This window comes from Neovison vison, chromosome 9, assembly GCF_020171115.1.
Source record: "Neovison vison isolate M4711 chromosome 9, ASM_NN_V1, whole genome shotgun sequence".
NCBI lineage: Eukaryota > Metazoa > Chordata > Mammalia > Carnivora > Mustelidae > Neogale > Neogale vison.
The window spans coordinates 31,920,599-31,942,360 of record NC_058099.1 but is presented as its reverse complement, the minus strand read 5'-3'; the positions used below and the strand labels follow the sequence as shown (position 1 = coordinate 31,942,360).

The 21,762-nt window shown below is 51.9% G+C and overlaps 1 protein-coding gene across 1 annotated transcript in view; it reads left to right on the top strand.

Moving 5' to 3' along the window:
- Window positions 1-21,762, top strand: part of COL15A1 (collagen type XV alpha 1 chain) — a 101,988-nt gene that overhangs the window by 19,597 nt on the left and 60,629 nt on the right. Inside the window, exons 3-5 of the mRNA XM_044265271.1 lie at window positions 16,711-17,258; window positions 18,460-18,534; window positions 20,106-20,186. Coding sequence (XP_044121206.1) covers window positions 16,711-17,258; window positions 18,460-18,534; window positions 20,106-20,186 — 704 coding nt within the window. The remainder of the gene's footprint in view (window positions 1-16,710; window positions 17,259-18,459; window positions 18,535-20,105; window positions 20,187-21,762) is intronic.

The window sequence follows — 21,762 nt, the reverse complement described above, 5'->3', positions numbered from 1 at the left end:
AGATTGGTCATTCAAAGCCGTCTTGCTTAAGGGTCAGCCAAAAGGATGGAAGACTGCAGCCCTCACAAAAGTTAACATCAAGCCTTTGTAATATTGTAATAATAATATTCTATTATATCTCGATAGCGGGGATCCGATGAGAGCTGGGCTATTAGGTGTGTCTTGAGCTAATGGTGCTGGTGGGATTACAGTGACAACAGTTGACATTCATTAGAATTCTTTTGACTGATGACAATAAATAGGAACTATTAGGGCAGGTCTGCAGTCACTCTTGTCCAGAATCTACCGAGCTCGTTCATTCACTCACATGTGCGTTATTTGTCCGTCCATCCATCTGTCCATCCACCCATGCTCAGTTTTCACTTACCTCAGGCGAGGTCCCACGCTAGAGGGGTGGGTGAAATTGGAAGATACAGAAATGAAGCCAGAACATGATGTCTGGACCCTGAAAGGCTCATAAACCAGTGGGAGACACAGGCAAGTAAACAGATAATAACAGAGTAGTGAGAAATTGGAGCTTCCTGGGAAACTCACCCAGGGAGGATTTCTTGGCAAGATGGAGTGACTCATTTGTAGTCATCTAGAACAAGTGGGCCCTAAGGCCCAGCTTCCCAGTGTGGCTGAAGTGGACTTCCCTGGATGTCTTCAGGACCCCTAAGCCAAGTGTAGGGCAAGGGCAAGCTGGGGGAGGCAAGGGAAGTAGCTATGGCCATCCTCTCTGGAAGGCTTGGGCTCCTTCTGCTCAAGACAGGCTCCTTCGGAGGCCATCAGCTTACTCCTGGCTGCAGAACCCTCAGCCGACAAGCTCAGGCCCTTGGGCTGGGGCTCCCAAGCTTCCCTATATCTGCTTATCTCCAGCCTGGGGCCCCTTGGCCACCTCACTATAGGCCCTGAGGCCCTCCTTTTGTCAATCATTAGGATCTAGTCACTCAGGGGACTCAACATTCCATTGTCCTGTCTAGGAAGTCACTAATTTGTAGCTCATCACTGCCGGCTGGATTCCTGCCCAATCCTATTCCTGGGTCCCAGCCCTGCAACAGACTTCTCCATTGTTGGGTGTTTGCTCACATCTCCTGCCTGGTTCTCCACCCCTGGCCTCTGTTCTGGACTTGGGCCATGACTTCAGCCTCCACCAGCACTGTGTATGACAGGTATCACCAACCTGAGGGGGATGGTCCCCGGGAGGACTAGTCCAAACACACACTCTGGCCTTTGCTGCAGAGTTTCTGATTCATTAGGTCTGGAGGAGAGCCTGAGGATTTGTAGCTTTGGGTTCCCAGGTGATGCTGCTGCTGCTGGCCCAGGAACCACACTTTGAGAACCTTTAGGGCCATGGGTGAGCAGATGGGCTGTGGGGCTTGAACTCAGGCTCTCTGGGTTCAGATCTTGTCTCTGTCACTTACCATCTGTGTGAACCCATGCCTCTACACTTCAGTCACATGTATAATCCAGGCTACCGTGAGCACCGAATGGCCCAGTCCAGGTGCCACCTGGCCCACAGTAAGCATTCAGTGAATGTGTTCATTTCCCTGGCCCATATACTACAGTTGGGTTGCTTCAAACAACAGAAATTTATTCTTGTAAAGTTCTGGAGGCAAGAAGTCCAAAATCAAAGTGTTGGTAGGGCCACTCCCCGTCTGGAGGCCCAAGGGGAGGGTCCTTCCTGGCCTCCTCCAGCTTCTGCTGGCTGTTGGCATTCCTTGACTTGCAGCAGCCTCCCTCCAGGTTCTGCCTCCATGGTCACAGTGTCTCCCTTTCGTCTGTCCGACCTTCCCCCGTGTGTCTCTTTTAAGGACACTTGTCATTGGATTTAAGGCACACCTGGATAATCTAGAATGATCTCTTAATCTCAAGATCCTTAAATACATCTACCAATAAATTTTTAAATATATCTGCAAAAGACCTTTCTTCCAAATAAGGTCCCATTCACAGGTTCTGGGGACTAGGACGTGGATGAGCGCGTGCAGACATGTCTTCGGAGAGCCATCATTCCACCCACTGCAGTGAACGTGGTCATTATTATTATTATTATTATTTAGTTGTTGTTTCTTCCAACACCTGCAGTTAGGCCTGACCCCAGCTTCTTGCCCTGGGGTGTGTGGGGTGGGTATTGAGTGGGGTGCTAAGCCAGTTTCCAGGTTCCAGCTCCTCTGTGCTGGCCCATGGTACTCGAGTCATTCTCAGCCCGGGGCAGGGATTCTGCTTCTGAATTGATGCTGGCCGCGTCCATCGGATAGATTCAGAGCTGAGCACTCTCAGCAACCAGTACCTGTTTAGAGCCATCTGTCCTTATAAATTGTTCCCTGCACCAGAGTAGGCTGTGCTTGACAAAACATTTTCCCATTCCGAGCCACCGTGGCCCTCTCTGCAACCTAAGGAAGGAAGCAGTATCGTCCTACCTGCAGGTGAGAAGACTGAGACCCAGAGGAAGGAAAGCTTATGTCATTGATGATAATAGCAATCGCCCCAGCCAACGTGCTCGTCTAAATGTCTGCATTTGCTAGGGCCTCAGCTCAGCATTCTATATCTATTATCTACCTCAGGTCGTTCTCAAAATTCTTTCCTGCAGTAGGTGACATTATTCCTATATTATGGATTCAGAGCCCAAGACTCAGAGAGTGGAAGTGTTTTGTCCAAAGTTGCACAGCTCTTAAATGCAAAGCCGAGATTTGAAGCCAGAGCTATCTTTCTCCCCCACACTGCTCTGCTTGGAGCTCCTTCTCGCAGCTCTGAAAATATGTCTGGTCAGCCAAGATAAGAGATGGGCTACCCAGTGGCCAGCAGGACTGGAGTCTCCACGCTCCGGGATCTGCTCAGAAAATGAAGCCCAGGAGAGACGGTCACTGGCTGGCAGCAAAGCCCTCTTCCTCGTAGCTGGTAGGGAGAGGCTGTGATCATGGCTCTTAGTGATCCTAAGAGGGGCTGTCAGGGCAATGGGGATAAGAGGCAGATGGGCCCAAGATCCCTGAGGGCTAAATAAGGGGTGCTCCCTGGAGAGGGGCAGCCTTGGATTAAAGTGACATTCCTGGAAAGGAGGGGGTAGACGAGAGTCAGCTCCTCACATCTGACAGATGAAGGATTAAAGTTGCCAGTTCTGGGACCTGATAGCTGTGTGCCCTTGGGCAAGTGATTTAACTGCTCTGTGCCTCTGTTCCCACATCTCTGTATTGGGAACCATAAGAGTGGGGGTTTTGTGAAGAACTCAGGGGCTATGTTGGGGTACTGGGGTGACTCGGTGAAGTGTCTGAGTCTTGATTTTGGCTCAGATCATGATTTCAGGGTCCTGGGATCGAGCCCTATGTCGGCTTCCATGCCCAGTGTGGGGTCTACTTGAGATTCTCTCTCTCCCTCTCTCTTTGCTCCCCCTGCACACACTCACTCTCTCTCTCTCTCTCTCTCTCTCAAATAAAGAAATAAAATCTTAAAAACGACAACAACAACAAAAAACAAAAGGAACTCAGGGGCTGTGAGTATCACCTCATGCGACTTCAGCAGCCCAGGCCACACTTGGGTCATCTGAATCAGAATCTGTGGGAGTGAGGCACGGGCCATAGTATTTTTGGAAATCTCCCCTGTGACTCTGCTGTATAGTGAGCGTGGGTAAAGCCCCTGCACCCAGGACACAGTGAGGGCGAACACACGTGAGCCATCGTTACACACAAATGCACTCATAAGTTCCAGAAACTTGCCTTTGCGGGGCACCTACCTGTGCCAGGCTCTGTGCCGAGCATCACCTGGATGGGTCGGCTGTTCATATTCATCGATCAACCTTTTCTAGCGCCGCTTCTAGGAAAATGAGTCAGTTGGGTTCGATGCTGACATGCCCCAAACCTGACATTCTGAGAAGGTTTTGCTGACAAGGGGAAAAAGGCAGAAAATATACCCACATGAGAGAAACCGAAACCCTCTGTGTAGGATGTAGGCAAAGATCTCCGAACTCTTCAAGAGGTAGCTGGAGAAGAAAGAGTGGGCTGCCGACTCTCCGTGGGCCCCTTGGCCAGCAGCTTCCCTTGCCGTGCTCCCTTGTGAATATCAGTGATGTTGAAGGCTTTTGATGGTGGGCTTTTTTGTTGGTGGGTGGGTTTTTAGCTACTGAACCCCATCTTCCCATGAGACTGTGACTGGAACTGAATCCATGAAGCAGGAATGGAGTCAGAGTTGCTTTGGGGCGAGCGTGCATATGACGGTAGGCGAGTGTGTGTGAATGTGTGAGTGTGTGAGTAGACAAGTGTGCATGTGGCTCCGTGAGTGTGTACAGGGGACGAGTGTGGGCAAAGGTGCCAGAGTGGGAGTGTGTGTGAACGTGTGTGTAGGACTAGAGGCGTCTGTGTGTGTGAGGGTGCTTGTGTGTGCACGTGAGCATCCGTGTGGTTGTGTGCGTGTGTGTTAGCAGCCCTACAGGCAGGCCTTCCCTCCCTTCATCCCCTCCCCCGCACCCCCACCCCACCACTGGCAGCCTCCTCTGTGCACCCCCTCCCCGGAGCTCCACCCCGGCCCCTGGGAATGCCATTTGAAGCCCTCTGGTCCAGATGTCTACACTGACCCCGCCTGGCCTCCGGCTCTTGGTTTCTTGTCTCCATCTGGCGCCAAGCCTGGCAGTGTTCAGGATCTGCGTGTTGCCAGGTGCTTGCTCCTAGCAGGCTGCTGCGTGCTCCCCTCTGTGCCCCTCAGGTGCCCCCAACAGGCCTGGTCCCCTCCATGCTTGTTTTCTGTGAGTTTCCCTCACGGTGCCCTGAGCTGAGCCCTCCGGAGCTGCCTGCTGGGACCGATGACTCACTGCAGCTGATGTCATCCTTGGGACCCAAGGCCCTCCTCACACTCAATGAGTCTTTGTTCCCCAAATGGAAAAGGAAGGGCCATGCATCAAGAAGAGTTGACTAGAAAACTCTGCCCAGAGGCTCCTGCCGGCCCACACCTGCCGGCTCTCACGCGCCACCTGGTGCACGTGGCCACTGCGCCGGCTGGGTACCCAGGTTTCTAGAACAAATCTGGGGAATAGCCTCGCTGCAACAAGACAGCAGGGCCCACCGCTGCTTCCTGAGGCCTGCGTAGGGCTCTTGCTCGGGAGCTGACTTCTGCCTGGGCCAAGGGGTTAGAGTGCGTGTGTGTGTGCATGTGTGTGTATGTGTGTGACAGTCTGCAGGAGGCGGTAGGGAGCAGACCCGGGTCACAGAAGGAGGGAGTCCAGGCTAAACTCTTCACTTTCCTTACTTGTTGGGCCTACTTATCTAATGATATTAATTCTTCAATGGCTAAGAGTTGGAGGCTGGCTGGCGAGGATGTGGGAGGGCTGGGCCCAGAGTTGGCCCAGTCCAGTTAGCTAGGACCCACAGTTGGTCCTGAGTTTTCAGACGTGCCAGCCCTCCGCTAGGCACGGCCCCTCATCGTGTCATCCATTCTCACCATGACCCTGTGAGCCAGCTCTGTTGCTGTCCCTCCATACAGCTCAGAGGAGGGAAGTGGCTTTCCCAAGGCCATACATGGGTTAGTGGCCGACTCAGGACTCAAGCCCAGGTCTGCCTGATAGACAAGCCTGGGGTTGGGGGAGGAGCGTAACTCTTACCTGGGCCCGCCCCATGGGGGAGGGTATCACACTTACTCAGGCTAGACCCTGCAAGACACTGGGGTTCCTAGGGTGAGGCAGGAGGGGCAGACCTCTGTCTTTTAGAAAGCTCCCTGGGTGACCGTGATGTGTGGCTAGGACTGGAAACGTCATACCAGGCTGTACCACCCATTCTGATTCGAATCCTGACTTTGATCGTTTATTGATTGTTCTCATGGCCTTAGAGTGGCGATGAACTTCTCCAAGCCTTAGTTTTCTAACCTGTAAAATGGGGATGATAACTTTATCTGCCTCACAGAGAGTCTGTAGAAGATGAAATGATTCATGGGGAGCTCATTGAACTGTGCCTGTCATGCAGCAAGTGACAGGTGAATCTTAGCTGCCGACGTTCTTCTTGCTTGTCTTCATTCATAGGTCATTCTTGCCAGGCTCTGCTGGCACTGGGGACTGAGAGGGGTCCCCACAGTCTATGCCCAGAAGCTTATGTGTCGTCATATCAGAGGGGGAAGGGGATGCACCAGCAGAAGGCAGAGAAATGAGGGTGTTTGGGTGGAGAGATGGGTGGGGACCATGGGGACATAGAATAGAGGTGTGCGGCTGAACCCGGAGGAGTCCCACAGGCGGCCTGGGAGGGCGTGGCTTGTCATGGGCAGAGGCCCAGCGTCAAGTCTTCAGTGCTGGTTCCTGCACTGGGGCTTCCAGTAGGCTGAGGCTCAATTTCCTCCTCTTTGAAAGGAGAGAATGATCATGCCTTGCCTCCCCTCCTGGGGTTGCTCAGGTGAGGGGATGCTCTGGTAGCCAAGAGGGTGCTGGGTGGGGGACAACTTCACCTTCCTGCTGGGTGGGCGGGGCAGACAGGCCACAGTGCCCACACCTGGTCCATCTCCACGGCCCACGTGCCCAGGTACCGCCCACAGCCAGGCACCTTCAAAGCCGTCCTTCTCTTGGTTTACGCCAAAGGCCTGAGAGAGCGAGAGAGAGAAAGAGAGGGAGGAGGGCTCACACAGTAACTTCATTGAGCATGAAAATTCCTATGCTATATATGAAAACCGGAAAAGGGAAGGAGGCGTTCTAAGTTTACATGTAGAAAATGCTCTTCTGTAATTCAGAAAAATGAGGTCTTTGATTGTTGCCAAGCCCAGGTCTCCTTTCTAAGTTGATCCAGGATTTTTTTCCTCCTGGCAGGAAAATGGTTCTTTTTCTAAGAAATGCATGGGGTGACAGGTTTTTCTAAGAACCTTTTGCATCTTTTTGCTGGGTGCAGATGGATGCCATGCAGTATGAATTCTGTTGTGTTCCTTTTCCTTGGGAAGGGACTCAGGTGGAGCTGGGAGCCTCTGCAGGCTCCAGACTGGGTGGGGCGATGCTTCCTTATAGGCCGAATTGTGACATTTTCCTGGGCACAGCGCTCCATGCCTCTGGCCAGGCTGTGCTGCCCAAAGATGAGGAAGTCTGTTGGGGAGGGCTGGGTTTGTCCTGCTCCCTGTTGGAGTCATTCCTTCCAGGCCTGAATGCTGTGGGCTGGAGGAACGGACAGTGAAGAGTGGTTAGAGAAACTGGAAAAATAGACGGCGGATGAGAAGGACGCAGGATTGGAGACTTGCAGGCCTGGCAGGGGCCTCTGGAATCCAGCATCCTGAGGCTCAGAGAAGACAAGGGATTGCTCAAGATCATACATTGAGCTAGTGAGAGTCTGCCTCCCAGGCTGGCCCCTGCCCCCACCCCCTGCTTCTGACAGGCCATGATGCGAAAAGTCAAGGCCGACTTGTGTGTGGTCCCAGAGTGCGGAGAAGGGCTCAGCCCCGCGGGGCGCAAGCTAAGGGAGACCGCCTCTGTCTATCAGAAGAAAGAGGCCTGAAGACTGAAAACTGTCCAGCAGGGGTCAGGGTTCTCAGGAGAGGGACCTAACTCCCCAACAGTGGACATAGGCACACACAAGCCTTGCACATGGCCTTTTGGTCATTATGTGGTAGAGGAAATTCCTTCTCCAGATGGTGAGCTGTGCTCTTCCCGCTTAGAGTCTGTGTCTTGCTGCCCTCCCTGTTTCCTGTCTCTGGGGGGAAGTGAGAGGAAGGGAAGCCATAGGCCAGGAGGTCTGATTTGATAACCCAGAGTCCTCAGGGGCCATGTCCCTATAGGGGTATCCAAAGGGAAGGGAAAGAGCAGTCATGAGAAGATGAAGAATGTCTCCTTCCTAGGCAGGGTGGCCTGAGAAGGAGCAAGAGGGGGATACTTGGTTCTCTGAGGCTCCGCAGTTTATGCTGCTGGAGCAAAAGAGGTATTGGGGAACTCCTCTCTCCCCAGAGCCCGAGTGCAGAGGGGCCCTGCTGGGGCTCCCAGGGTAGATACCCCCACTTTACCTGTACTCCCTCAGCCTGTTGGCTCTAGCTCCAGGAACATAGGGTCTTCTGGACCCCTTGAGCCCTGTCTCCAGTGGAATACACCAGCCAGCTTGAAGGAATCCTGGGTTTCATTTAAGCTGATGAAAGTGTCCCATGGGTCTTCACAGCCACCGGTGGGAATGAGAGATGTGGGTGCCACCTTTTGCTTTCCCAGGCAGCCAGAACAAGAAAAGTGAAAAGAATAGGAGGTAGGCATCTGTGTTTTGAGCCTGACTTGGCTGCGGAAACCAGCATGACCTCAAGTCTGCCTTTTGGAGACCCTCCCAGACCTTTGACCCTCCAGACCTTTGGTTGTGTTTTTGCCATCTCTGTCCTCCCAGTTTCTCCAGGCACAGGATATGTCCCTCCCAATTGTAGCCTGGGGAAACCTTCCTTGGGTTTCACGGAGGCGCAGTTCTGCCTGCGGCCACCAGGGGCCGCTGCCATGCACCATCCTGGGGTGTCCTCAGCCTCCCTCCCTGTCTGGCTTCTCTGCAGCCCTAGTTGACCTAGAGCCAGAGGAACGCTCCTTAGCTCCTTCCGGCCTTAAATGCTAACAAGCGCGAGCACTGGGCGCCGGTCCCAGATGATCATCTGTGAGATGGAGCTTAGCGAAGCCAAATACAGTTCCCTAGGGAGGCAAAGCTCCAAAGCCCAGACTAGCCCTAGGCACTGCCTCCTCACCCCACAGATGGAAGGGCTGAACCAGCCCATTACATAGAAGGAGAAACCAAGGTTTGACTGGGGAACAGAGATGCCAGATGTCCTGGAGTCTGTGGCTGCGGAGAGGAGAGGGAAAGTTTCCTATGTTTCATTTCCTCTGGCCAGGTTGCTGTCGTCTCTGCGGAATGAAAACCTGAACCCTGCCCTGTTTGTTTCTTCATCACTAGGAATCTGCCCTGGTTTCCATGGAAACTGGCTTTGGACCCCTGGGAGGAAAGTTGTACCCTGCTGTGACTGTTCAGATTTTCCTCTGCCTGGTCCATCTCTAGAACCATCTGATGCCTCCTCTCTGTGCCCTCAGGAGGGGCCGCCCAGAGCTGTGCTCAGGAGCCTGAGCCAAAGACCTGTCCCCTTTCATCAGGCCACGGCACTAAGTGCCTGCTCTGTGCCCAGACCTGATTTGAGTGTTTAGAGGGGGGATTGAAGCCGTGGCTCTGTGTTTAGGGTGGGAGGAGAGCTCAGGTGTCTTGGAGTGCCTCTGAGCAAGGACAGGAAGTGGAAGGGTGGGGCTCTTCTTAGACCGTTCGGCTCTGAGAAGATGGGAATAGAAGGAACAGCTTGAGCAGAGACAGAGATGGGGGTGAGGGGGCAGATGAAGAGATGAAGCAGAGGGTGTCTTCCCTAGAATTTTGACTTGATCCTACAGGCACTAGGGAGCCATGGAATGCTTTAGAGCTTGTAAGTAGCATGAATGGATAACTGCTAACCAAGACACCTACATCATGAGTTTCTTGAGTGCCTGCATTCTAGATTCAGCATCATATCCCTAGTGGCACAGTGGCAGAATGTGGGGACTTTATAAATGTTATCAATTCTTGGATTGAAAAAGTGGGTTGAGAAATCTCCATTGGAGATGAAACTATTGTTATGCATTAAGGAAGCGAGAGATGAAGACTGAAGTCAGAGTCAGCCCCAGGAGGTATTTGGAAGGCAATGAAGATACCTAGACTATGTTTATATGACTATGGCTCCATGAGTCCATCTCGTCTAACTCCTTGATGTACATATGGAGAAACTGAGGTCAGGGATGGAGAAAGCTTGCCCAAGGGCACAGATGGAGTCAGTGGCAGAGCTGGGCTCAACTGAGGAGTCCTGCATTCCCTCCCTCACCATACCCCCCTGATCCCTGGCCTCTCTCATGGCCCCATGGCTATGTCCATGCCTGGAGGGCTCCCTGGGCCTGTGGACCTAGCATTGTGGGAATGGGAGGGAGCTTGGATCTCCAGATGATGGACGAGCATGCAGTGAGGTCCTTGTTAGATGTGGAGCCTGAGCCTGATCTCACATACCTTCCCGGGGGCCTCAGATTCTGAGCCTGGCACTTCCTGTGCGCTAAGCATTTTAGATAAATAATTTCACTCAAGTTAGACAGCTTCCTCTGAGAATAGATGTTATTATCTGTGGAGAAGTGTGGCCCCTTCCCATGAAGGGCCCCCAAGGTTCTTGAGGCCAGAGAGATCCAGAGTTCCAGGATCAGCCCCTGTCAGACCGCCCCCTCCGATCTAGCCCGCCCCCCATCCCAGGATGGTGGGATGTCTTCCCACCAGCTGTGATCCCCACCCTCCCACTTTCCCCCCAGCGCAGAGCCATCCCAGGACAAGCCTATGGACCAAGTTGCCGGGCCTATTTGTCTTGGCTCCCTGGCTTCTCTGCCCTCCCTGGTGGCCGCCTGAGCAGGTGGCCCTCCTGCAGAAGCCAAGGGGAAATGAGCCAGCAGGCCCAGGCGCAGCCCTGAGCACGGGTCACTCCAGGCCAGGGGTCACTCTCCACCACGCCATGCCGCCACGGGATACTGCATTTGGAGGGAGGTTGGGGTTGCTGAGAGCAGAGCTGGGCTGACCTGGGCTTCCTGCAGATTGCAGCTTGGCTCGCTCTGTGGCCAACCCAGTGAAACAAGGCTTATGGCCAGACTCCTGCGCACTTGTCTTCCCTCGCACAGCTGGGGCCTGGGCGGCAGGAGGGCAGGGGGCGGCTAGGGAGGGTCCTCTTTGCAGACTTTGCTTTTTGCTAAGTTTATACCTTTCAGTCAAGTAGAACACAAGTTACTACCATTTGCTGAGCACGGGCACGTCCCACCCTTCGTTTCATTGGCTCCCCACACATGAGATGAACCGAATGTCCCCACGTCCCCGCTAAGTCATCCACCCAAAGGCTGCCCACTTGGTAAATGGTGAAGTCTGGATCCCAACCCAGCTCTGCCCAATGCCAAGAATTCTCCTCCGCAGGTGGCTTCCTCTGCCCACTCTCCAGATGGCCAACCCATCACCAGTGCCCAGAGGGGCTGGGACAGTGAGGCAGAGTCACACCTCCCCTCTGTCCCTCTTTGCCTGCTGCTCAGCTGCTACTTCCTGGCTGTGGCTTTATAGTCACAGAGCTTTATCCCTGGCCACTCATTTTCCTATCTATAAAACCAGGAGGTTGGAGAGATTTGTGATTTTCTTTCTTTTTTTTTTTTTTTTTTAAAGCAAGATTCTTTGGGGACTACAGGATTCCCAGAATTGCCACGTGGAAGCCTGGGCTGCACTGGCCATGGCAGCGCTGGGCTGGTTTAAGCAGGATTCCTGGCCTCTCTGCCTCTAGCCCCAGGTCCTCTGAACCCCCACTTGTCCCTGAAACCGTGGGGACACCACTTGGAAACAAGCCACTGGCTGAATGAGAGCTTGGCCCATTTACTCCCGTGGAAGGGCACGTTTTTTTCCAAAGCTGGGGCGGCCCACCGGAAAGGGGCTTCCTTCTTCTTCTCAGGAGGGGGGAGATTGGAACGGGAGGCCGAGCTTCACGCTGGATCCGGGAAGAAGAAAGCAGGGCTGTCAGCAGGGTGCTGTTGGTTCTGTTTTGCTTTATCTTTAAACCTGGAGGGGAGAAAAGAAATCCCAGTGGGGTGTCCATTTCTTTTCACTCTTTCTCTCCCCTTTCTTTCCATACAGAGACAGGCCATATCTGAGTGAGGACAAGCAAAGAGAGAGGGTTTTATAATTTCTAAAAGGGGATGGAAGGAGTTAATGTCTTTAAAATATGTAAATGTCTCTTTCACACCATGTATATGGTATAAAATTTCTAAAAGTACAAAAGAGTATCTAGAGAAAAGAAAGTCTCTTGTCTCCCCCCCACCCCCCCCAACACCACCGCCACCAGCTCCCTTCCTTGGAGACAATCTCTAGTCCCGGTTTCTTACGTATCCTTCTAGAGATATTCTAATATATATTTTAAATTATATCATATATATTTATATCACTTATATATGAAATACATATTAATATATGTATTTCTAGCTCATAGTGATTCTGTTCTGCACTTCTGTTTTGGACTGTTTTTACTTAATACATCTTGTTAATGGTTACGTATCAGTACCTAAGGAATCAACTCTTTTTAAAATTATTATTTATTTAAAGCCTTTTATCTATCTATTTATTTATTTATTTAACCATTCCCAAAGATGGACAGTTAGAAACATTTTCAACAATGCTGCAGTGAATATTCTCATACATGCTTTAGATTTCACATACGTGACTTTATCTGTTAGAGAATCCGTGCAAGTGTAATTCCTGGATCAAAGAGCCCGTGTACACTTGTAATTTTGATTTATATTGTCAAAGAGCCTCCCACAGACCAGTGCGTGTGGTCCCACCAGCAACCCATGACACAGCGTACTATTTGATGTTCTGATGTGTGCCAATCTGAGGGAAATGGGTGTCTTTTCATTGCCTTAACTTGTATGTCTCTCCTGAGGGAGGTGGAGTATCTTTTCATATATTTAAGAGCCATTTTAATTTTTTTTTTTAACAGTGGAAAGAATTTCCCTGTTCTTCTTCCATTTTTCCATGGGGCTGTTGCTTTTCTGTTTTTGTACATAAGGTGACTAGTTTGTCTGTACTAAATGTAGCAAATAATTTTGTCCAGTTTGGGATTCTATTTGACACTAGTTTGGGAATTTTTGTTGCTATGCAGAACTTGAAGAATTTCGGTGCAGTTAAATTTAACCAGATTTATCAATCTTTTCATGTATGCCTTCTGGGGTTTCTCATACTTAAAATTAATTCCTGTTTTAATGCAAGTTGCAAACTGGAGAGGAAAAGCATTGGTGGAGAATCGGCTCTGAGTTCCTAGCCAGCAGTCTCCTCCCTCTTTTAATCTCACTTTCACCCCTTTGTAAAATGAGGGGGTTGACTTGAGTCCTGCGTTCATTTATTTGTTCGTTTGTTCATTCATTCGTCAGGACTAGGCTGGATACTGGGAACCCAGAGATGAGTGGATTAGTCCCTGTCCTGGTTTAATGGAGAGAGAGACAAGTGGCCCAGCAGTGACATGCAGTGAGCCGAGGGCAATGACGGATGATCCCAGTGTGGCCTGAGAGGGCATCTACTGCAGCCTCCAGAGGGGAGGAGGGTGTGGGTGCAGGAGGGGAAACAAGTGATTTCAAGGGAAGCGAGGCCAGGGTTGGGTCTTAAAGGAGATCTTCTGGCAAAGTAACTGGTTGGAATGAGATGGGGTGGGCGACAGAGGGAAGCACACTTACTGTTTGGTGGGGAGGACCTGCCACAGCGTGGGGCTCTCCCAGGCCTGCGTCAGGGCTTGCTGGGGAGCAGGGAGCACAGCTGGGTCTGGACCACCAAGTCTTCTCAAGCCAGGAGGTGGCAGGCATCCTCCAACCCCCAGACTGCAGACCCGGAGGCCTGGGCTAGGCGGCCGGAGACTACTCAGCAGAGCACCAACATGATCAGGTTTGCTCTGTTGTTGAAGATGGGTAATTGTTTTTGCTAAAATGTTGTGAAATATTTTCCATGACATGGTTTATAAACAATACTACAATGAATATTTTTACATATTGCTTAGTCTCAGAAATAAACATTATTGCTAGAGTTGAAAAGCCGCACAGACTGCTCCCTTGGGCCATCTCCCTACCTCCCCCTGAGTGCTGGTAAGAGTATGCTGCTGGTGGGCACAGCAGCATCTGAAATGTTCTTACCACCAAAAAAGAGGTGATAGTTACCGTGGTGTTGATGGAGGCGTTAGCTAAAGCTGGGGGTAATCAGATTGCAATACAGCAGTATATCAGATCAACAGGCTGTATATCTTAAACGTATACAATGCTATATATCACTTATGTCCCAATGCAAAAAAAAAAAAATCAGCACAGGTGCTTTGAAGGCCACTGTAGCTACATTCAGTGAATTTGCAGATGTCTAGTCCCACAGCATCCAATCATCCCCCTCCCCCACCCCCACCAGGTAAGCACCAGGAGATGTGGGTAAGAAGTCCGCAGTGGTCGTGTTTTGAATAGCGGTGAAAACCTCCCTTCCCATCAACAGGAAAGTGAGCCAGTCTGTACGGCTTATGGATGCTGTAGGGGACTGTTGGGAAAGTGTAAGATCCAGAGCCAAATGCATCAACAAAGATCAACCTTCAAAATACAGTGTTGGGTGGGGGCTATAAAAGGGTCAGAGGAGTCCACACGGCATACCAAACAGTGCTGCTTGGGCTAGAGACACTAGACCCTGGGTTAGAGACATGCGCAGTGGTGGCACAATCTGTCCCCAGCATGTCTGTGCTCAGGTAGCAAACAGACAAAGGACGTGCATGGGAATAGGCATGCCATGGGCTTCAGAGAGGCTGCCTTCGGGGGCATGGCCAGGGGAAGAGGACTGGAGAGTGTCTGAGGGCTTCTCCCAGGGCAGTACTGTCTCCAGCAGAGGGGTGGACCCAGATCTGTTCTTCATCAGTTTCTTTAGAAATTATTTAAATAATATAGTCTATTTAACCCAGTATTTCCCCAAATTATCATTTCCTTTTATAATCCATATACACGTGATTGATGAGATATCTTACATTCCTTTGTCCAAACAAAGTCTTCGAAATCCCGTTCACATGTTACTCTTGCAACCCAGGTCAGTTGGGGCGGCCCACTGGAGTCACCATCTCTCTCTCCCTCTTCCTCCAGGGAAGTTTGAGTTCCTGGGTCACCCAGAATTCAGTTGGCATCCTCGTGCTGCTCAAGGGTCATTGGCATGGCAAGCCGACAAGGTGCAGCTCCCCCCCAAGCCCCTGGGAGGGAACCCCTGTCTGAAGAGACTGAGGCAGGGAACCAACCTGAGGTCAGACCAGTCATGGCTTGAAAACTTGTGCCATTTACCGTGTCACCTCAGGGAGTGACTCCATCTTCCCAAGCCCTGGTTCTTCATCTGTAGGATGGGAAAATGGCAGACGACCCCGGGCCTGCAGTGAGGACGAAGGAAAATCACGTATGAAAAACCTGGTTAACTTTATTCTGTATAGGGCGCTCAGGGAACACTGAGGCAGGGTGTCCAGGCCCCCATCTTGGCCTCCCTCTCCGTGTCAGCACAGTGCAGTTGATGACCCCTGGCTGGCAAACCTCTTGGGCTTGTTGAGTAGATGTCATTGAAGGAAAGAGTAGTGGATGGTTATTGTGTCACCACCGTATTTACCAGGGTTACATGGATGGCCTCCTTTAATCAGTTTCGTGGGGCCCATATCACAGAAGGACACACAGCCGTGGGGCAGTGAAATGAGTCACCAGCTAATTAGTTGTCCACACAGACGGGCAAGTTGGTAGACTGAAAGGCAGGCTCAGTTTGTCAGATGGGGCTTTACTCACAGTCCTTGAATGGCGTGGGTCTTCTCTGGACACAAACCCTGCCGTCACTCAGGCTCTCAGGGGCCTCTAGCCTTTGGCCGTAGCCCAGGCAGTCACCAGATGTCTGCTCTGCTCCTTGGTCTCTGAGGAAGTACCCTGTTTGATTCCGACCCTCACTCACTCTAGGCCTCCTCCTTGGGCTGTGTCCTCAGGATCTGGCTTCACTTCTGAGGGCAAGGTGTCCTGTGTGTTCATTGTCCTTTCCGGGGGCGGGAGGTGTCCTGTCTGCAGGGGTCCTGGCTACCTGTCCCTGAGACCTGCCTTCCTCTCTCACTGCTGGGACCCTGGCATCTCCTTCGGAATGGGTGCCCATCACTGCAAGTCAGTTCAAAGCCTGCTCCCAGGGCATCAGTGTTGGACAGATTAAGGCTTCCAAGCCTGAGGGCCTTTCCAGACCACCACAGTGGAGCCCTAGGATTTCAGCCAGATAAGAGCTCTGACTCTGGGGGTCAGACACTCTGGCTTTGAACCAGGGCAAATTTCTTAACTTTTCCCTGAAGTAGAATGAGGCTAAGGGTACAGAGTTGTTGTGAGGATTAGATGAACTCAAGTATGTGAAGAGTTTAGAGCTGGGATCTGCACAGAAGAACTCAGGGAATGTCCATCATGACGATGATGTGAATTTCAACTGTCTTAGATCTAGAAACACTTCACCTTGTCCCAGTTTTTCCCCATTCCCTGGGGCACTTCAAGAGTAGACCTCATTCAAAACAAACCTACCCAGTTTTACAGAAAGAAATGAGGAACTATCTGTAAATTGACGGGAGAACGTTACATAGTCTGCGAATAATCCAGGACATACTTAAAAATGTTTCCCAAACTGCAGGTCAGAACTTCTTAGTGGGTGATGAAATCAATTTAGTGGATTGTTGCCAGCATGCTTTTAAAGATTCTGTTCATTTATTTGAGGGGAGTGGACAGAGGGAGAGGGAAGAAATCTCAAGCAGACTCCCCAGGGAGCATGGACTCCAACTTGGGACTCGATCTCATAATGTTGAGATCATGACCTGAGCCCAAACCAAGAGTCTGACACTTGACCGACTGAGTGAACCAGGGACCCATCCAGCATGCTTTTAATAAAATAGAAGAGGCGAAGAATTCCCAAAAGGAAAATATCAGAGTGCCTGAGGGGTATTGAAAGTAATAACGTTTTAGGAAACATTGTTTCGGTGTTACAGGTGCATGTTTATCATAACTTGCTTGTTGGGTTGCAATATAAATGCATTTCTTGTGGTGGGTCATTGTTGAAAATGCTTGAAAACCAGCAATTACGGAACTACAGTGAGGTTTCTGAGGGATCCCATTTCACTTGGGACTTTCCCTTTCTTCCCCATTTCCAAGTTTAGTAGAATATATGTGTGAGCCATGGCCTCTGTTTCGCCCCCCTACAGAGTTGGCTTCCCAGGGCCACCTGGACCTCACGGAGCTCATCGGTGTCCCGCTGCCCTCATCTGTGTCCTTCGTCACTGGCTACGGTGGCTTCCCAGCCTACAGCTTCGGGCCTGATGCCAACGTCGGCCGCCCGGCCAGGACCCTCATCCCACCCACCTTCTTCAGGGACTTTGCCATCAGTGTCACGGTGAAGCCCAGCAGCGAGAATGGCGGCGTGCTCTTTGCCATCACTGATGCCTTCCAGAAGATCATCTACCTGGGCCTGCGGCTCTCGGGCATGGAGGATGGCCGCCAGCAGGTCATCCTCTACTACACGGAGCCAGGCTCCCACGTGTCCCACGAGGCTGCTGCCTTCCCGGTGCCCGTGATGACCCACAGGTGGAACCGCTTTTCCGTGATCGTTCAGGGTGAGGAAGTGGCCCTCCTCATGGACTGCGAGGAACAAGGCCACATCCCCTTCCAGCGGTCTTCCCGGCCGTTGGCGTTTGAGCCCAGTGCGGGAATCTTCGTGGGCAACGCAGGAGCCACAGGGCTGGAGAGATTCACCGTGAGTCCAAGCCCTGCACAGATCAGGGAGGCCCCAGACGCCAGCAGGGAACCCAAGCAAACGTTCTTACTGTTTTGTTCTTAAAGCCTCAGAGAGGCACGTGTGTGCGGTGGCAAGAACGCTAGTCCTGGGACCCCAAACCTAGATTCTGGTCCCGTTTTCAGTTTAGCCTGGTGATGTTAGAGCGTGGATCCTCCAGTTCTCTCCGGGTCTTCTTATCTGGGCACAATGATAAGCAAACCTACTCCATGGAATGGTAGACTCAGGTGGGATGGTCTGAGTAAAAGCTTTTTGTGCATTTTAAGACACGATAAAAAGAGGAAGGTTTATTATTTATTCAGCAATTTTTTTTTGTTGTTTTTACTTTTGGAGAGGAGTGTCATGTACATTTAAGTAATTTCTGTGAAGGTGGAGAAAGCTAGAATGCCAGCAGGAGAGGTAGCTTTTCTCTCTCCATTTGGACAATGGGTTCTGGGGGAAAAAAAAGCAGAAAATTAACTTTCCTGTCAAAACAGGCGTTTATGAATAAGCCATTCTAAGAAAATCTCTAAGTAGTTACGCATCTAGTCAGCACACCCGCTTACTGATTCCTTGGCTGGGTGATACGGGGTGGTACCAGGGGTCAGAGTTTGGGTTTACTTGTAGGACAGCGGGACAGCGGGACAGTAGGACAGCAGGAGACCGTCAGGGAGTCTGAAGAAGTGAAAATCCAGTTACAGTTTTTCCACACTCACTTTGGGGTCATCATGGACAACGGACTGTCAGGGGTGGAGAGAGGAGGTGGGGGGGGAGGCCGGGAGGCTGGCTGGCCGCTCTTCTTCCCATGAGGCCTGCCCACCAAGGAGCTTCGACACTTTCTGGAAGAGGGGAGTCGGGCATCCCAGGGCCTGCCACAGGCAGGCTGGGGACCTGGGACCAGGTAGGAGGCTGCTGGGAGTCTGTACCTTGAACACAGTAGCCTTCAGGGGCTTCTCCAGCTAGCAGAGCTCATCTTACATTGGCCCAACCAGGACCCCCGCCCCCAAAGGAGAGTGGGCCAAGAGGTGGCTTGTTCCGTTGTCATGGCCCCAGGCCGTGCATTCTCACGCCTGTCTTCACACTTGGTGGCCTGGGCTCCGTTGCAAGAACAATCATGCTTGCCACTCGTGGTCGTGCCGTGGACAAGCAGATGGTGGCTTCTGACCCTGTGCTCTTCCCCTAGGGCTCCATACAGCAGCTCACCATCCACCCTGACCCCAGGATCCCTGAGGAGCTGTGTGAGTCTGAAGAGTCCTCGGTGAGCCCCCATCCCCTACCCCCCACCCCCAGCCTCCGGTCGGCCAGGGAGGGCTGGACGCCCAGGCAATTCCTCTTCCCCAACGTCACCGAGTCTCTAAAATCCCTCAACTTGTCAAGCTCTGCCTCAAGTCCTATTTTGGGCTTTTTGGCTTTATTTTTTTAAAAAGCTTCAGCCATCTCTTTTGCGGGGGGTGGGGGGTTGGGGGTGGGTTGCCTTTCTTCTAAGGTGTTAGGTTCTCCAGTGGCTGTGGCAGTCTGTGGCCTGGTTTCCAGACTTCCTGCCAAGAAAGGGTGTCAGGATTCTAAAATCGAAGTTAAAACTCTAAGACATGAGTGTAAATTCCTATAAAAATGAGCCTAAATTTAGCTTTTATGCTTGGCAAATGAATCCCTTTTTAAGTTGGGGATGGAGTGGTAGGCAGGGAAAAAGACGGGTCCTTCCATGCCCCCCTTCCCTTCTGCCCCCCTCCCTTCCCCCAGGATCTACTGAGTCCCTGCTAGGTGACAGTCCTGGGGGATGCTGGAAATACCGAGATACGCTGGCAGCTGTCTCTGTCCTCAAGCTGCTCACGCACACTTCCGTGCCCAGAGGCAGTGACAGAACCGTGGGGTGACCTACGTGGTCCTCAAACCCAAGCTCTCTAGGTTGGGTGGGGGCACAAAGGTGAAAGAAGAGGGACCAGAGTAGGCAAGGGAGGAGCTGATACTTGACCAATGACAAGCAAGTATCTGCCGAATGAGAAAGAAAAGGCGTTTTAGGCAGAAGCCTCAGATTGATGCAAAAAGTCAGAAGCGAGCACAGTGTGCCATATTTCTAGAACCTCTGTTTCTCTTTGGGGGGTGTCAACCCCAAAGCAAAGCAGAAGTTGATTTCATTCATTTAAAAAAAATGAGGGTCAGAGGAAGCAGTGCAGGGTCAGGGCCTGGTGTTAGGCACGAGGGAAGTGGCCCTAAATGGTGGCTGCCCATTTAGTGGGGAAACCCTTCAGAGGTGGAATTTGGCTTTGTAAGAATGTTGGCTCTCCCCGAGGCCATGATCCTGGCCTGACATTCCTGTGAGGCTGGGAGAAGGGAGCCCTTACATATATGCATTCCCTTCTCTCTGCATTGCGGTTAGTACTGGAAAAGTAGAAGCTGCCCCAGAGTCCAAGAATAGGGTATTCGTTACAAAGTGATGGCCTCAGGCTCATCGGCTGACATCAGGCGGCTCATTATGAAGTCAAGGTAGCAATGGGAAGACATTCTCCAAATGTCATGGTTCTCCAGCGTAACATTTGTGTGACAGCCGTGCAAATGGGAGTCCCTTTGGCAGAGGTTGAATGGACACAACGGAAGGAGGTATATTAGACTGTATATTGACTAGGTTTTTGTCCATGTGAGCAATAAAATATGGAAGGAACAGCAAAAAGAATAGCAATTATATATGTGCTTGCTCTCAATTCCTCTCTCTGTCCATTCCTTCTCTCTTTCTCACACACACACACACACAAACACTGCATGCACACAGTTTCTCCAAAGGAGTGACCGTCTGTGACTTGCCCTCTGCTGGTATCGTTTGTCTCCACACAGGCGTCAGGAGAGGCTAGCGGGCTTCAGGAGACAGAGGGAATCGCTGAGATCTTGGAAGCGGTCACCTACACTCAAGCCCCAGTGAGTACTCAAGCTGTGCCGTACCTTCTCCGCCAGCTCTTAGGGGCCCAGAGTCAATGGAGCGTGCCCGGGCCGGACATCTCTGTTCTCAGATCTGTGGCTTCAATTGCGGGCTTACCTGGGGAGGCCAGGAAAGTCCTGGCCCAGGGTATTTGGCCACATCCCCAGTGCCCTGGAATGTCCGTATCTCCTGGCCACCATGTGCCATGGCCACAAGAGTACTGTCCAAAGGCAAACGTTGTGCTCTTGTGCCTCCTGGCTCTGTGAGCTGAGGTAGCATACTCAGCTTCTCTGGGCCTCTACACCTCTTCCATAAATTGCTATTAAGAGTCCCATCTCGAGGATGTGTTAGGAGGGTCAGAGGAAGCAGTGCAGGGTCAGGCCTGGCGTCAGGCACGAGGGAAGTGGCCCTAAATGGTGGCTGGCATCACATTTGTTCCGGGCTCTGGGCTCTGAGAAAGAAGGCAGGGCCCCCTCTCCTGGGACATGCAGAGCCTTCCCAGGAGCTCCCTTCTGCTCCCATGGGAAAGGCACCGTCCTTGCAGTGACTGGGGCCTCCTCCCTCCCGGGAATGTACTCTGTGGCCCAGACGAGGAAGTGGTTTTGAAAGTACTGAGTCAGACGGTGGGGGCAGCAGGAGCCTATTTTAATGAAAACAGCCAGCAGGGTCTGAGTCATTGAACAGAGAAGCCCAGAAATCTCCTTGACCAGGCTGGCACATTCTACAGACTCATCTCTGATAAAAGAAAGCAAGGGAATAAGGCAGAGGCTATAGATTATAGACTTTTGGTGACAGAGGTTTGGGTGGGGCAGAATGGAACTGTCGTCCCTTAGTGCAGGGGGTGGCGCGTAAAGTTCTTCTCTTTCTGTCCAGAGGTATATGGGAGACTGCCCTTTGTACAGATGGGCAGACTGAGGCCCAGACAGGGGATGAGCCTGCCCCTTGGGTGTCTGGGCAGAGCTGAGGCTAGAGCATGGGCCCCCTGATGCCCCATTCAGTTCTCAGGCCACAGCCCTGTGCTTCTGGCCCCGGGCGGTGTTGTCAAGTTTCATCCCTAGGACTACAGCCAGCTCTAGGGCAACAAGGGCAGAGGAGGCAAGGGTCCGAGGTGGTCTGCGCGGTGATAGTGGCTGCTCTGGGAAAGGTTGTAATCCTGTGTGCCCCAGCTCTGCCCTCCACCCCACCACTGGTGTGTCCAGGGCATCTGCAGCAGGGCACAGAGCGGTGGTCCCTTGGTCCTTCTAACCTGATGCTGTCCCCCAGTGCACCAGGTCACAGCAAGGCTTGAGTTCAGCTCGGGCAGGGATGCCAGTAACACATGGTGGCCTTGCGAGAGGGGCAGGAAAGGGGAGTGAGGTTTGAGAGCATAAGATGATCATGGTGGCAGGAATGGGTCAGGGAGGACTTTCTGGTGGAGGAGGCATTGACGCTGGACACTCTGGACAGGGGTGGGAGAAGGGAGGGGATGGAAGAGGACCAGCATTTCTCTGCCTGCTGTGGGCCTGGTGCTTGTGTATATGTGATTTGATTTAATTCTTCCAACCACCTTGCACGGGGTGGGGGGGGGCGGCGGGG